The sequence below is a fragment of the Struthio camelus genome, chromosome 5 (assembly GCF_040807025.1).
Source record: "Struthio camelus isolate bStrCam1 chromosome 5, bStrCam1.hap1, whole genome shotgun sequence".
In the NCBI taxonomy this organism is placed as follows: domain Eukaryota; kingdom Metazoa; phylum Chordata; class Aves; order Struthioniformes; family Struthionidae; genus Struthio; species Struthio camelus.
In genome coordinates this window covers 60858525-60874876 of record NC_090946.1, presented here as the reverse complement: position 1 = coordinate 60874876, position 16352 = coordinate 60858525, and the positions used below count along the sequence as shown (strand labels likewise).

General features: G+C 40.0%; 1 protein-coding gene across 18 annotated transcripts in view; it reads left to right on the top strand.

Annotated features, from left to right (window-relative positions):
* Nucleotides 1–3572: 3572 nt before the first annotated feature.
* CEP128 (centrosomal protein 128) overlaps nt 3573–16352 on the top strand; it is a 136370-nt gene continuing 123590 nt past the window's right edge. For 8 of the 18 annotated variants that reach the window (XM_068946703.1, XM_068946710.1, XM_068946706.1 and 5 more), the window contains exons 1-4: nt 3604–3748; nt 7629–7789; nt 9548–9634; nt 15370–15496. In XM_068946703.1, the coding sequence (XP_068802804.1) occupies nt 7643–7789; nt 9548–9634; nt 15370–15496 (361 nt within the window). In that variant the 5' untranslated portion in view covers nt 3604–3748; nt 7629–7642. Of the gene's footprint in view, nt 3749–3887; nt 3937–7628; nt 7790–9547; nt 9635–10592; nt 10647–14201; nt 14290–15369; nt 15497–16352 lie in introns of those variants that run through there. The other 10 variants (XM_068946702.1, XM_068946697.1, XM_068946699.1 and 7 more) reach the window with 9 other exon arrangements.

Below are 16352 nucleotides of genomic sequence, written 5' to 3'. Positions count from 1 at the left end.
CTAACCCAGAATGTTTCACCTTCGTGTACTTCTATGCTATCTGCTCATGAAGGAATTTAGGTTTTGAGCTTAGTAAATGATGAGTCTTCAGTCAGTTACTTATTTGGGATTGTCTTTTTGGTCGCCTTATTAAAAAACATCTAAACAGTTTCCTGAAAGCCACAAGAGTGATGTTTTCTGTAGTGGATAAGTAGCGTAGCATGAAAAGATATCACTAGTGACAAATCCAAGAATTAAGAAATCAGAATTTAAGCCTAAAAATATGTTTGAATATGTATATAAACAAATGTTTTAGTCCTTCAGGATTTTTAACCCTATTTTTAACCTTTAAGTCTATGTCTTCTGGCTCTATCTACCTATCTAGAAGTTCATCAGCTAGTAATTTTTTTTTTGGTTTTGGTTAAGGATCACAGTAGCATTCAACAAGTAGCCCTAGCCTTAAGGCAAGTAAATCATGCTGGCCTCTCTAAAAACAAGCACTAACCAGTAATGGTTGCAACATATTACTCAGGTAATAGGATGCTGGGATATATATTTTTTATTTCATGTAATAACATAACATGGAAGTGATCTGTGCTTGTAAAGACAAACAACATTTTTAATAGAAGAAATACGCATGGTTAAATCAGATTGATTTCCTGTGCATACTCATTCCAAATGGAAGAGATATTCTGTATTACACTTAATGTCATTATGACAAAATTAAAAAAAAAAATCATCACAGTACTCTTCAGCTTCAAAAAAGAGAATTACAGAAATATGAAAATACTTGTTAAAAACGCTAAAAGGGGCAGGTAGGAGAGTTACAGCTGTGCTGCATGCCTCATGGTAAGTCTTGATTGCTCTCTTTTTAAGCACAGCTAAATATATATATATACACATACACATATACACATACACACACACACACACACACACATATAAAATCCAGGAGTCCTACACAATTGATCATTTCGTTTTCTTTAACGGTATTTGGTACATGACTTTTCATACCACTCAAGCTTAAGCTTGATGAGGTTGGAGAAAACTATGCCTTAGTCACTGGCAAAAGCCTTATTTCACATGCATATGCTAGAGAATTGCCATGTTTGTGATAATGCTGCATCTGACAATGTTAATCAATGTGGCTGTGTGTAAAAATAGTGGTCTGAAGCATTGGAAGCACCTGTTTCCTCCTATTATAACACCGGATCAATATATACATATATAGCAATTGCTGTTTGCTGTGCCTGGTTACTTTCCCACTTGATATATGCATGTTAGCACAGTCTTTGTGACTAGTGCTTGTGCTGAGTCTGGTGGTCTCAGGCGTTGGCATCAGCTTCTCCTAGAACATTGTGTTGATAGCAAGTCACATGTGCTCACACTCACCATAGATGCAAACATCTCACATAGGAAGCTCTGATGCTTTTCGTACACCAGATGGAAAAAAAGGCCTAGTTGTCACAGCAGCCTCATTAAGACAGAGTCCAGATCATACTTTGATTTGGCTGCGCAACAGTGTGACATGAGTTAACGTTACAAAAACACAGGGATGGCACTTTGGCTTTTTCTGCAAAGGCATTCCCTGCTTTGCATTGTGGGCACCCGCAGCAGCATGAGATTTGTGATACATTCCCCATTCACAGCAGTCTGAAGAGGCACAGCGGAGAAGCTCTGTTACCATAATGACCCTCTTACAGCCCTTACACAGGCCAGCTTCTCCTCCTTCCTCTGCTCTTTTCCTGCACCTTCCTCAGCCATCATCTCCTTCTCCCATCCTAGCAGGAAGCTACCTGCAGAGGATTCACAGATCACTGGGCAGGAACTGGGGAACCACCCACCACTGGGAGCAACTCTCAGCAGTACTTGAAGGTCACTCTGTTTGGAGCTCTCCTTCAAGCAGTCCTCTCGGGACAGGTCTATAAGAGAATGACTCCCCTCTGGGACTCCTGCTACATAAATTGCAAACTCTGGCCCTACATATAAGTGTCTATGGGAGGACGGTCTCCAGATATTACCAAGAACTAATATGCATCCCTTTTTTCTTTCCTCTGCCGGTATCTGAAAATTAGTTTTCGGCACCAGCCACATCCTGGATACACCCCTTCCCCTTCATCCCTCTGTGAAGGCCTGAGAGGCTACCGAGGCAGAAAAAGAAATCTGCTCATGGATCAGTTCTGGGAGTCCATAGAGGAGCAGGCCCTCTGCCAGCTGCAAAACTAGGAGGGGAGGAGAGCCCTCAGAGCCCAGGATTTTTCAGGGCACATCTAGAGACCTCCATAATCAGCTTTATGGGAAGAGATGGTGCAGAAACCATGACTCTTGCCCTGTAATTGGGTCTGCAACTGCAACCCAACCATGCTTCAGCCAGCAGTGGAAAGGCCAGGGCAACAGTCATGCACTGGAAGCCAGAGAAGACTTTATTTTTCTCACTAATTATTCTCTTACGCTCCAGCTCACAGACGGTGAGATAAATTATATCATCACGTCCCTGTTCTGCATCCCACAAGTAGCTCACGTGCCTTCAACTCAGACGGGGATAATGACTTTCGAGCCCAACCGTGAGTCAAGGGTACGGCAGCAGGGGCAGCCCTAACAGCAGCAGGGGCAAGCAGCCCGTGCCAGGGCTGGTGGGGACGGCGCTCGTGTGGGGCCCGGCCCCCTCTGGATGCGTGTCGCCATCAGCCGGCACGCAGGCGTGCCTGCTGCAATTACAGGCTCGCAGGGGAGCCTGCGGGATGGGAACCCAGCTAGGCGGTACGGATATGAGCCACTCTGTATCACCAGGATCAAGGGCCAAGGATCACTCCCGGGAGTGTATCTCAAAGGCAATATAGACATATTTGTATTTAAAAAAAAAATGCATGTGCGCTCACCTGGTGCTCACGGCCAAATACTCTTGTCATTTCAGAGCTATTGCCAAGCTCTGTCTGTGTTTCGGAGGCTCAGGCCATTCGTGTGATGACTGAGAGCCTCTCTCTCTCTTAAAGACTGTTCAGTGTCATAGTCTGTAATTTTTTCAATTTTTTTTACTACACACAAGTGTAGTAGATAGAAGATTTGTGAACAGGGAGTTGTCTGGCTCAAAGAAAGAGGGTACGACAAAGGCAAGAAATAGGAATGGAGATACTTTTCTTGTAAGAAATGAGAAATGTTTGAAGTAGCTGACACCCGCTTTTCCAGGCTGGATCTGCCAGTCTCTTGATCCACAAGGTCACAGGACAGACACCTGCCTCACCAGGGCAACAATATTTGTTTCTGCTTATCATGTTTGTTTAGTGGTGAAGTCTGGCAAACGTGAGCGCACATGAAACGCCTGTCGGCACAGCGGCTGGCGCTGAAGGCCCACGAACCCTGAGGCGACGGCAAGTGCCCTCGCCCGTCCCGCCGCCTCTGCGGCACCAACGGCCTCCCCGCCGGGCGGTGCCGGCGCTAGGACCGCGGGGCGGGCCTGCCCTTCCGTTACCACTGCTGCGGCCGCCTGAGCTGAGCCTGGGCTCAGCCGACCTGGCCGCAAAGTCTCTTGGGAGTGGAAGTCCTCGGCTCTTGGTGCCCTAGCGTGGGCCCGCCCTTTGTGGACTACCCGTCCCATAGTGCCTTGCGGGAGGGCCCTGCGCCCGGAAGGCAGCTCGAGCTGCTGGCGGCAGGGCGGCTAGTTCAAGTTGCCATAGCGGCGAGGCGCGGAGGGTGCGGCGTTGTGCCGGGCAGGTGGTGCTGTGGGACGGTTGGAGGTCCCTGGGGAAGGGGCCGGCTTGTCTTCGGGGAGGTGGGACTCGGGCCGTCGCGCAGCCGGTGTGCGGGGAGGGCTGGAGGCGCGGGGAGGGGAGACCCGGCGGCGGTGGCGGAAGGGAAGGGGCTGCGCGGGCCGGCGGGCGGGCCACGGCCCGCTGGCTGCGTGAGGGGCGGGCTGCGGCCGGGGCGAAAGTGCGGAGCAGGACGTCTAGCTGGGGTCAGGTGAGGGTACAACTAGGTGCGTGTCTGGCGGGAGGAGGCTTAGGGAAGGCTGTTAGTTCAGCTTGTTTTTTCTGTTACCTAGTGCTGAAGCGTAGTGGGAATATAGTGTCACAGGTTAATAATAGAGTGTAGCACTGTGCTGCTGATGCCTTAAAGCGTGACAGTGGAATGATGCCCTGTCGTGTCACCTTCCCGTCCTTTTGAAAGTTTCTGGCTCGAAGAGGAGCACTGCAAGAAAAGGGCCTGAAGAGTGTCCTGTGTCAATTTCTGAGGTGGCTATAATGATTTGGGCCTGATTTTAACGATAAGTCTTCAAACAAGACTTCAACACTAGGTTAGCTACCTAGTGATGAATTAGTCTATGTGGAGCTACACAGATAAACCACTTGAAAAGCAGTCAGGTTTTGTATATGAGTTCATCTTCTGCTCACTTGAGCTGCAGAAGTTGCTGCTGAAATTTGAGAGTTGTGTTTTATGCTTGCTTCACCCTGCGGATCTCTAACAAAAAAGTCCTCAATGAAACTGAAACAGACTTTTTTAATAGGGCAAGAAAAGATTGAGTATTAGTATTTTTCTTAGTTCCAAAAAACTTAAAATTTTTTTAACTAGACTCAAACCCAGCTAAAGATGCAAAAACAGCAAGTGTCTCACTGTCAAGTCAGTCATATGAGCATGTGTTGAAATCAGTCTAGGTTTATTGAAAAAAATGCTAACATGCTTTTTTTTGTTTTAATTCAGTTTGGCAAGTATTTATACTGAGTATTTGTGCTTGGTTCTACTTCTTTACGACTTTATTTTTATATCTAAAGTGAAACTTCTGTAATTCCTTTAAAAAGGCAGATGTTAACTTTTATATGAAGCTGAACTTCTTCAGCCTAAAAGTGCCTGCAGTTCCTCTTACTTTGCTTGTTAGAACAAAGAGGAATGCTAATTAAACCTAAAAAGAAAGTTTTCATCCAACAAAATGTCCTCGTGGGCCTAGTATTTTCATTTATATTTCCCTGTCTGCTAGCCTTTCTTCAATGCTTTGGCCAGTTAATGTCTTTAAAAAAAAAAAAAAAAGAACAAAAAACCTCAAAAAATCCAATAGGTTTGTTTCCAGCTCTCTCTCTCTCTCATTTAAGACACTGTTTACTTGGTATCTTAAAGATAATTTCATGAAATGCCTTGAAACGTAAAACCTATGTGAAGTCTAGAAATTGGTCACTGAACCGAGCCTTTATGGGATTATTGGCTTGTGAATGGTCATGCTGCTGGTCAGATATGTTCTGATCAGAGTGGAAGGGAAAATCAAAGCTGTGATGTTGGTGAGTAAGAGCAGGAAGAGATATTTTAACCTAGAGAACAGATAGTGCAGTTATAGAGAAATGAAAAATTACTCTAATGGCCAGAAGGGCTATAGAACCAATGATACAAAACTTGTGTGAAGGAAGCCATATTTCATGCCTATCATTGATACCTGTGTTCTGTGTGCTAGAATATGGATCTTGCTGATGGCAGAATGAAGTTTCATTAAAGATCAAGGAGAAAATACTGTCTCATGTAGTAATTAGCAGGAGATAATTTTTTTTTCCTACTTACCATAATTTGGTACCAAATTATTTTAAGTTGTTAGTGCTAGCTATGTTTTGTGTCTTCTGTTTTCTCTGTCTTTGAAAATATCATATTTTTTGTTTCCTACTCCTGTTCATTTCCTCAGCCACACTTATACTTTTTGGGTGACTGGAGTGATAAGTAATGAACAGTGACTGTTGACACTGACAGTAAGAATGTGCTTTAGTGAGATAAGGGAAGGGCATATGGGATCAATTCATCACTTCAGAAAAAGGCTCTACGGATTATTGGTGTACTTGAGCACAGACAAGATTATGCTGATTTATTCTCCTTTCATTTTCAAAAGGTTTCTATCCAAGTGTGAGCAACACAAATTTACAGCCTTTTAAAAACAAAATATAGAGGCTTTTTGATATTTTTACAGCGTCTGGTATAAAGTACAGAATATGAACTGGATCTACTCCATGGTTTCTTTTGGAAGCTTCTGCAGTAATGGCTAAAAGAATGATGCCTTTATGCTGTGGCTTTTTTGTGATAAGTACAGGACAGAAAGGAATTCAGAAAAGTTTGCCAGTCTATTTCCTGTTTCTCAAAGCAGCCTCAAACTCTTTCTCCCAGCAGATGCTCCTCTTGCATCTTACTGCAAATCTTAGTGATGATTATTCCGTGACCTCCAGGCAGTCTGCTCCAGTGCTTAATTGTTTTTAAAAAAATTCCAATGTCTAACTTATCTATTTGGTGGTGTAATTTTAATCGGTTACTACTTGACTTAACTATAACAGTCATGGCTGTTTATTCCCAAGCTTTTAGTACTTTCTTTTTCCATGTCTGAAGACTGTCTTACTTTCCTTCTTCTGCCCCTTCTTAAGACTCAACACTCCCCATTCTTTCCTCACAAACTGTGTTTCCTATACCGCAAATAGATTTTGAATTCTAGTCAACTGAATTGCCCCAGGTTGAATGCAGTAAATCAAGTTATATTGAATCAACATTAGATAAAAGAGAAATAGTAGTTCAAAATTTACAAAAATAGTTTTATCTTTATGCATCTTGTATGATGTTAGCTTTTTCTTCCTAGAACGTGACCCTACTGGTTCATATTCAATTTGGGACTACTAGAGCTCCCAGATATTCCTTTATTTCCCCCCCCCCCCCAATTCCCTCTACTAATATTTGTTTCCCAGTTGGACAAATAGTGTCAGCTGCAAACTTTATAAATTTATTCAATCCTATTAGCAGGTCATTTAATGAAAAGATTTAGTGGAATTGCTGTAGGTTCTCACTTGATACTTCTCTCTAATTTAATATTTAATTACTGTTAACTCCTCTGTGAATTTTGATATTCAGCCAGTTTTGCTTCCATTTTATGGAAGCTTAATCTAGTTCATGTTTTCTTTTGCTTGCTTTTGTGAATGCTATGAATGTTTAAGGTTTAAAAAAAAAAGACCTCAACTGCTTCTTCCCTATTAATAAATTTTGTTACTCATTACCAAATCAATTCAACTGATTTGACATGAATTGATATATTACCCTGTAATTTTTTGGCCCTATTTTTCATTCTTTTTACTTTCCCTTCTTTTAAAGACATGGCACTTGCTATCTTCATCATGTCTCCTATTCTCTTTGAGTCATTAAAGATACAGCTCCTTAGACTTGCTTCTGATAGTTATTTGGATAGCGTGAGATTGTGTTAACTGGGCCCAGCCAACGTGAATACTATCTAGCAAGTAGTATGATGCAAAGGGCAGTGAATCTGCAGAGCAGAACAACTAGTGGTGAAGACCTGATGTCTCCACTCTATGATTTTTGAGGAGAGTTTGCTTTGGGCTAGAGCCTGATCTTGTGTACTGAACACCTAGTAGTGGTTTGAATGTATCTTTTGGTTTAATCCTCTCCTAATGGGCTCTGCTTCTTGTGGTTTGGCACTGCTTTGGCACTGATGTGAACAAACACAATAGCTGAGGAACAGTTGGGAGATCTGCTTCAAAAGTACATACAGCTGATCCGAACAGAAAGGCTAATGAAAAGCTAGTCTAAGTATGGTTATAAAGTTGCTTTTGAAGTGCTGTGCAAGTCAGAGACTCTTTGGTTATATTCAGGGTTTAAGACTCATTACTCTTTCTGATCTTTCTGCTTAGGTTTCAACATAGCAATGGCAGATTCATCCAGTGATTCAGACAACTTTCCTAGGGGTCGAGTAGGAAGACGGCTGCCTTTGAGGGCTACTCATAACAGAGCTTGGAACCACGGTGCTGAAGAAGTTACAGAAAAGATCCACGCTTTAGCAAGCACTTTACAGGTTGTTGCAAAAATATTATCTTAAAAATATTTATAGTATTTGCATGTCCATAATATTTTCACTTCTGAAGTTGTGTAAGATACTGTAGCGATGGGAAACTTTACTTTCTGTGCAAGCAAAAAGGATTGGGGAAATTGATTGCACTGTGTCTGAGCTGACAGTAGGTGATCTCCTTCCTCAAAACGTAGCTTACAATTCAAATAATTTCTAGATGTGAAATAGCACAGTGAGAAGAAATAGTTGGAAATTTGTAATTGAGCTCATACTTGTTCTGCTCAAACTAGAATGAAGTTTTCTGGCACAGTTATTGTGGGTAGCAGTAGCCTTTAGTTCTGTGTATATCCCTATCAGAGCAGGAAAAAGTTTGTCTAACTTCTGCTTCTCCAGTGGAGGCAGAGAGGATGTTTCTGGTTCTGTTTTGCATGTGAGAAGAGACATTTAGCTGTCTGGGTACCACTTATTGCTTGGCAGTCATTCTCATCCTTCTCTAGGGAAAACCAAAAATTAACCTTTTTGGTGAGAATCCATGGTTTAGCTGACAGTTTTCAAGATTTACAGGCAAGTCACTTGTGCAGTGTGACCCATGTTACAGTGTTATTTGGCCTGCAATATTTTATTTTATTTCATTTTTTTGATGTGCAAGCAGAGAAAAGTCCATATGCAGTGCTAAATTTAAACTTTAAATATCTTGGCTGGGAAATGATCATTAAGCTAGAAAAGAGATGGGATAATAAAAATGTAATCTGACGGTATTCTTAAGAGCTGCTTTTTTGGCATTGTCCTGTTTCTGTCTAACCTCTTTCTTGCTGCTCTTCAGAAATTCCAATTTTAAGCAAATTGATTTTTGTGGGCTGGTTTTCAGCCAGGTCTGCCACCTGATCCAGGTCTTCATCTGGTCTCAGGAGTGCTTGTGAAGAGGAGGAGGAGGAAAGATAGCGTGAAAAGGGAGAGCAGGACTGCAGTGGCCTTACTTAAGACATCTAGAGCTGCGATGAAACAGTACTGCAGAAGCTGAATGATGGAATTTTTGGTCAAGTTTCTTTACAGTGAAGGATGGAATCCATATGTCTTAACCTACTTTTTTTTAACCAGTCAGTCCTTTACATTATTGTGCAACTTTTACATTTGTTGCAGATTGTGCCTGTGGTGGGAACAAACAGCATTTGTCAAGTGCAGTCTTGAGGACTGAATAGTTAAGAAAGCATGGTCCGTTATTGCCCTTAAACAGGGGGCTTGTTTCCTCCCATCAGATGGATGTCACCTAACAGTCTTAATAACAACTTCTTTAATTTCTTCATGTTGAGATGAAAATTTTGATCTGCGGCTCAGGAATATGTGCTGTAGTTCTGAGTTTTCTCTTGGCTGCCAAGTAAACTTCCTTACCTTATCTAAGTTTATTATTTATTTATTTTATTATCTAAATTTTCAAAAATCTGTTAATTCTCAATTTACATTCCTGCAAAATGACATTAAGTTATTTTAAGGTCTTTGTATAGAAAGGTTTTTCTACAGGATGACTGAATCTTTCCAGACTTTTTGTTTGAAGCTGGAACATTACTGTTATACTGTAAAGGAGAGCATTTATTTTTTTTCTTTAGAGGCACTGTGCATCTTCAGGTTCTTATTACTTTAATAGGATTTGGAATGCTGAGACTTTTGTTATTTATTTACTCTTACAAACCAAGAATAGTAAAGATAAGAGTAATGATTTATTGGAAGTTTCTATTTTGACTTTTCTTCCTAAATTTCCTGCTTAAGGATACGAACAGAAATCTGAGACATGTTGACCATATGCTGGGACAATACAGAGAATACAACAAGGAACAAACTGAAGCCATAGCAACTGTGAGCAACTTTCATTATGTCTTATCTTCTTAAGTCTTTATTTTTTTTAAATAGTGTTCATAATTGAAAACTTGATAGCAATGGCTAAGATATTTCAAGAGGATGGTATGATATTATGCCAAGTACAATGTGCATGACTGAAATAAGAGTATTAGGCGACATGTTACTCTTGCATAAATAGATCATAATAAGATAAAATCTTAATTGTAGTGGGTAATTATATTGTTATCTGCGAGTATACTGTTTTTCTTTCATTCTACAACAACTTTTGAATCTGTTGACCAGCTTTCTCTAAGGTTCAGGAAAGGTGTAAAGATCTCATAAACATTAAGGTCCTAGAAGTTTGAAAATAGGTAGCCAGAGAAAAGAAAATGAATTAGTGCCCTTCGGGCAAGAGAAGTTTATAACGTGACTCCGAACAAACTTGAAACAGATAGATAAGAGAGTTGGGAATAGTATATGTGTGAGGGTGAGGGTTGAGGAAAAGGGAGAAAAGTAAATCTGTGAAAAAACAGGCTTGTTTTCTTCACACAAATTCTAATCATAGGCACGTGGAAGTGATAAAATATTATATGCCTCATATAATCTCAAATTTTTGTTTTCTGTTTGAACTTTGTGTTTGTGTTTTCAAGCTGTTTTTAATTACTGGATTTGTGGAATTTCTGGTGGGAGTAGGACCAGTTTAAGGTCATCAGTTTTTAATTCATCTTGATGCTAAACGTAGTTCAACATTATTATTCCAAAAAGGTAGTCTATTAAAAAACATCAAGGTGAGTGTGACCTCACTCAAAAGTTTTATTTTGACCTATGTCCTCTCTTCTTAGTCAGGTAGTAGCTGTTGATTATGCCTCAAGTTGAGGAGAAGTCTGAAAACTTTAACCACTTCCTGCTTGAGCTTTAGATATTAGAGTAGAATCCATCTTATGGATCTTATTAATAAAGATATCATCTTTCTCAGAGTTCCTGTTCTCTTTCTGCAGCAGAAGTTCCCACTTCATGTAGAATAAATGTGGTATGTATTTGATATATGTGGGAAGAGGCAACTGGGATCAGGAAGCAGGGAATCTATTTTCCTTCTACAATAAATATTTACCAAAAAAGTTAATAAATATTTCTCATTCAGGTGATTTTTTTTTTTTTTTAATGGTAATAAAGTTGGTTGAATGTTTCTATCATTTTAGGCAAGGTTGTTTATATATGAATACTTTTCTCCAAGCTGGATGTACATTTAGGTTCAATTAGTTATGCTGTGTGTTGTAATGCTGCTCCAATGTGTGTAGTTATGCTGTCTGACTCTTTCTTGTGGAAGAGATCACAAAGAATGTTAGATTTTTCTCCCGACCACTGTGTAGTATGTTTGCATTTATGAATTGGTGACTGTTGTGTTGCACTTATCAGCATTTAGGCCTCTGCTCATTTTTGCTTCTAATAGCTTTGGTAGTTTCTCTAGCGTGCTAAGAGTGTATGTAAGAAGAAGTATAAAGGGAAAAGTGGAGTACTGTTTCAGAATTGTTTTGTAGCTTGTAGTTGCTACAGCATATCCATATAACCTCCATCTTTTGATTACTGGTGTTCCTTGAGGGTGATTTATTGTTGTCTATGAGACCAGAGAAGAACCCTTGCTTTCACAATGCAATGTGAAGCTACGCTTATGGGGTGACTGCAAGACTTAACTAAGAATTTCTAAGAATAACTAAGAATTTCTTATAGCTGTTAATTCTTCTCGAAACTGTTGTTCATGTGAATTATGAAAGCTAGGAAACAGATGATGTTTATATAATGGTACAGACCCAGTTCATTAAGATTTTCAAAATAAAATCCGTTATGACACATTTCTTAGTGTGTTGCAAATACGGGAGGTGTAGTATCAAATTAGAAACTATCTCTTTAGAAATTGAATTCACATATCTGTTAGAAATTTATCTGAGCACTCAGGTGTACAGGAATTATAGCTTAAATGCCATATGTGTATATATAAATGTTGCAGAGGGGTTTTTGAATTCAATATCAGCTGTATTTAAATCCAAAATAACCTTAAACTTTTACTGTCAGCTTTTGTTTAAAATTTCTTTGAAATCAAAGATACTTGTTATCTGATACTTATTTACACCTTTCTTTTAGGTGAGAGGAAAGTGAAGTTTATTGATTTAGGTATTTCATGACATTTATGTTTGGCATATTTAATAATAAAGTTTAGATTTTGGAAGGAAAAACAAATATAATTGTCTAATGCTTTTTAAGGGCAGATTTAACATAAAATCACTGTATTGACTTGACAAGAGGAGATATTATTGTTCTACTTGCTATCTGAAGCCAGTTTAACATATTGCAGGATGCTTATTAAAATTGTTTTCTATTGTATAGATGCAATAAAGGAATCAATAAAGGAACTGACCAGTGGTACTAAGTGGGACCTCAAGTATGGGGTATGAAATGATACCTCTGAGGAGCTAAGGGGCCTTTTCTTTAATTAAATGGTATTAACTTCCTATGAACATCTGGATGATACCACCTGCTGTAACTTTAAGGGACTGATGTGCATTTAAATATCAGTCTTTATGCTGAAAGGGTTTTGAGTGTAAAATAATTTAGAGAAATTATTATTCATTTGCCTTCAGTCCATATGTCTGGAATGGAGTAGTGAGTTTTATCTTGTTTGGTAACTTACTGTGAACATGCAGCATGCAGGGTCAGAAGCACCCATATTCTTCGTAGCTACTGGTTGTCTTGATGTTCTGTACATATCTAAATGATGCTTGAAAAGAGTTAAGTTAAGGATTGAAGCTATAGTAAAAGCACTCGTGTATTTAATATGTATTCAAAATTTAGGTTAATATTGGGAATAATTATAAACATTTAAACTTGAAGTAAAACTAGTAAAAGTCCACTGCACCTGAGTCCCGAAAAAATGCAGTTCTTGTGACAAAACATGCTGCTATTATGGTATGGTGAGTCATATCCCTTCTAATAAATGCCTTACAGCAAGGCTTTTGACACTGTCTCCCATCACATCCTCCTAGGTAAGCTCAGGAAGTGTGGGCTAGATGAGTGGACGGTGAGGTGGCTTGAGAACTGGCTGGATGGCCGAGCTCAGAGGGTTGTGGTGAATGGCGCAGAGTCAAGTTGGAGGCCTGTGGCTAGCGGTGTCCCCCAGGGGTCAGTCCTGGGTCCAGTCTTGTTCAATATATTCATCGATGACCTGGAGGAAGGGACAGAGTGCACCCTCAGCAAGTTTGCTGATGATACAAAACTGGGGGGAGAGGCTGACACACCAGAAGGCTGTGCTGCCATTCAGAGGGACCTGGACAGGCTGGAGAGGTGGGCGGAGCGGAACCTCCTGAAGTTCAACAAAGGCAAGTGCAAGGTCCTGCACCTGGGGAGGAAGAACCCCATGCAGCAGGACAGGCTGGGGGTTGACCTGCTGGAAAGTAGCTCTGCCGAGAAGGACCAGGGAGTGCTGGTGGACAACAAGTTGACCATGAGCCAGCAGTGTGCCCTTGTGGCCAAGAAGGCCAATAGTCTCCTGGGGTGCATTAGGCAGAGTGTTGGCGGCAGGACGAGGGAGGTGATCCTGCCCCTCTCCTCAGCCCTGGGGAGGCCTCCCCTGGAGTCCTGTGTCCAGTTCTGGGCTCCCCTGTCCAAGAGAGACATGGCACTCCTGGAGGGAGTCCAGGGGAGGGCTACCAAGATGATTAGAGGGCTGGAGCATCTCTCCTCTGAAGAAAAACTGCAAGAGCTGGGACTGTTCAGCCTGGAGAAGAGAAGATTGAGAGGGGATCTCATCAACGTGTACAAGTATCTGAAGGGGGAGTGTCAAGAGGATGAGGCCAGCCTCTTCTCCGTGGTGCCCAGCGACAGGACAAGAGGAAATGGGCAGAAACTGAACCACAGGAAGTTCCATCTGAACCTGAGGAAAAACTTCTTCCCTGTGAGGGTGACTGAGCACTGGAACAGGTTGCCCAGAGAGGTGGTGGAGTCTCCTTCCCTGGAGATATTCAAAACCCGCCTGGATGTGATCCTGGGCAATATGCTCTAGGTGACCCTGCTTGAGCAGGGAGGTTGGACTAGATGCTCTCCAGAGGTCCCTTCCAACCTAAACGATTCTGTGATCTAATGGTAGGAAGTAGGACATTGAGGCTGGACATAGGAGGATGGACATTGAGGCTACAGTGAAACTTCTGCTCCTTCTCTTTTTTTTTCTTTTTTTTTTTTTTGGAAGACTATTACAGACCTTCTTCAATCTCTTTTCTATTTTTCTATTTTTTCAATCCTTTTCTGTTTTGTTTTCTATTATCGTCTAGATTTTTAGCTCAGTTCTCTACAGATTTCCCACTAGGTGATTTTTCTCTGCTTTGCTACCTCATCCTCTTTTTGCTCTGGGCTATAGTGAGTCCACACACTTTAATGTGATGTCTAGCACGCCAGTACATAATGCTTTGGTTTAGACCTTACTAATTCTTGAAGGAGATAGATTGCTTCATGTGCAATGCCTGTGAGAACATATATTTGTGTTAAGTAAGGATTTTTTCTTTTATTGGCAAACATTGACTTTGATTAACACTTTTAGGTCCCTTAAAGCTCCCAGATTTTCTTCAAAGAACTAATACCTATCGAATTATTTTCCAGTCTCCTTGCCCAGTTGGTTAGTCCTGCAAGTGAGTAGAGGAACAATACATTTTCTTCTTCCTTTTTGTTTCCTAACTTGTCAAGATTTATTAAATATGTTTAATAGTAGTATTTCCATTGTGAAAATTCAGTTTTTATTAACAACCTGCTTGATAGGGTAGTGCATTTGAAAAACTAACAGCCATAATTGAGATGGCAGGAGCTGGAAGAATATTGGATGTGAATTGAATCTCTAAACAACTAACTGAACTTTAATGGAGAAATGAAAAATACAAAACAGAATGGGGAAGCGGACAGTTTTGTTTTGGCTGCTTCTTGTGATGCTCTGGAGAGACTTAAAATTAGCCTTTGAGAGAGAGCTGACTTTTTTCTTTTTCCCGTGATGACACAGATCATCTTCTCCTAAATAAATAAATAAAGGAATAAGAAATGGGGAAGGACTAAAATATTACGTACTGTTTGATAGGACTTAAACAGCTTTTAGACAACTTGATAATTTACTTGTTTTAATAATACAATATAATAGAAAGAACATAGGCATACTTGAAAAGATTCAGAAAAGATTTAAAACCGTATTTTAAGCTTTGAGAAAAGTGCCACAAAGAGAGAAATCCAGCTCAGTATGTATAATTCTGCAAGAATAAATTGACGATTTAACCACTGTACAAAAGTATCTGTTAGGGGGAGCACTGGTGATCTAGAAATAGATGTCTTGTAGACTGTCAAATAAAGAGGTATCAAAAACCTGTGACTAAGAACAAAGGTTAGCAAATGCAACCTGAACAATAAGGTGAATGTTTGAAAAATAAAGAACTAATTTAGAAATATAGCTAGATCTTTTTGACCTCTTAAGTCAGGAATGGCTGCTTTCTGGAAGTGTAATTACATCAAACAGGATTTGATGTGAGGTCACTTAGTGAAATTCTTTGGCCATACGTCAAGTTGATTCCAGGTAGGGCTGTTAGAATTAACTAAATTCCAGATTTTTGAAGTTACTTTCTAGATTTTGCAGGGATGTTACTGACCTTTTTTTTTTTTTTTGTTCTGGTGCATTGCAACACTGAGGTTACCAGTGTTGGTAAAATTGTAAATTTGTAATTTCTCTGCAGTTAAAAGAAACGCTGGAACAGTCTGTTGGTCAGTTAAGGAGCCAACGATTAACCCGAAACTCTGGAATGAGAAGTGCTTCTCTTTCAAGCTTATACGCAAGTGATCTGGACGGAGAAGCAGTCTCAGGTAAAATACTCAATATGCTACAGTATACTTAAGTTATGCTGTATTGCTATTGTGAGGCAAGAAGAAATTAAAAAGAATGAAAATCATTTGTGTAAAGATGTTGACATGAAAAGCTGTACTTGATTACTTCAAAGAAATTCAGTTTTGAAATTTGGGGAGACCTGCAGGATACGTAGTATCCTGAGAGAGATAAATGAAACAGGATATTCAATGAAGAAAAATGCTCCACCTCTTGTGTATATAGTATTAGATATGATTTCAAGCTAAATTTGAAAGCTTCTGAAACAGCTTCTGAAGTTTGCTTCACAGCAAAAAAAAAAAAAAAAAAAAAAAGCATAAAATTATGGGCATGTGGGTGAAATTAGACAAGGCTCAGCAGAAAAGATAAGTTTACATATTGTTTTTATTTTAAAAAAAAAAGATGTTTCTTCTACACTTCTCTGAAAATAAATTATTAACACTTACAAAAACGTCAATTTGAGGGATATTCCTCAGGAGCATTCATGTATTTTAGTCAAAAGCTTTGAAACTTTAATTTTTCTAGTGTGAAAACAGTGTCAAAGTACTAATAATTTAAAGCTATAATAGATCCATGTAGAGGAAAGGCTGTTTCTTGGGCAAACACAGTTTGAAAAACAAAGTCCCTGTTCCTTGGAGGAACAAAGGAAACCGTTCTTACCCTTCCCATAAACATAGTTCGAAAATCTTTATATTGAAGAAGAATCCGTGGAAGAGGCAAACAAGAAGTATGTCTGTGAATTTTATGTAACTCTAGTAGTTGTTTTGCCAATGTCTAATCTGTTATGTGGCCCATAAGGATGTTGGGAAGGAAAGAGACAAATTTTTCTTAAAGCAG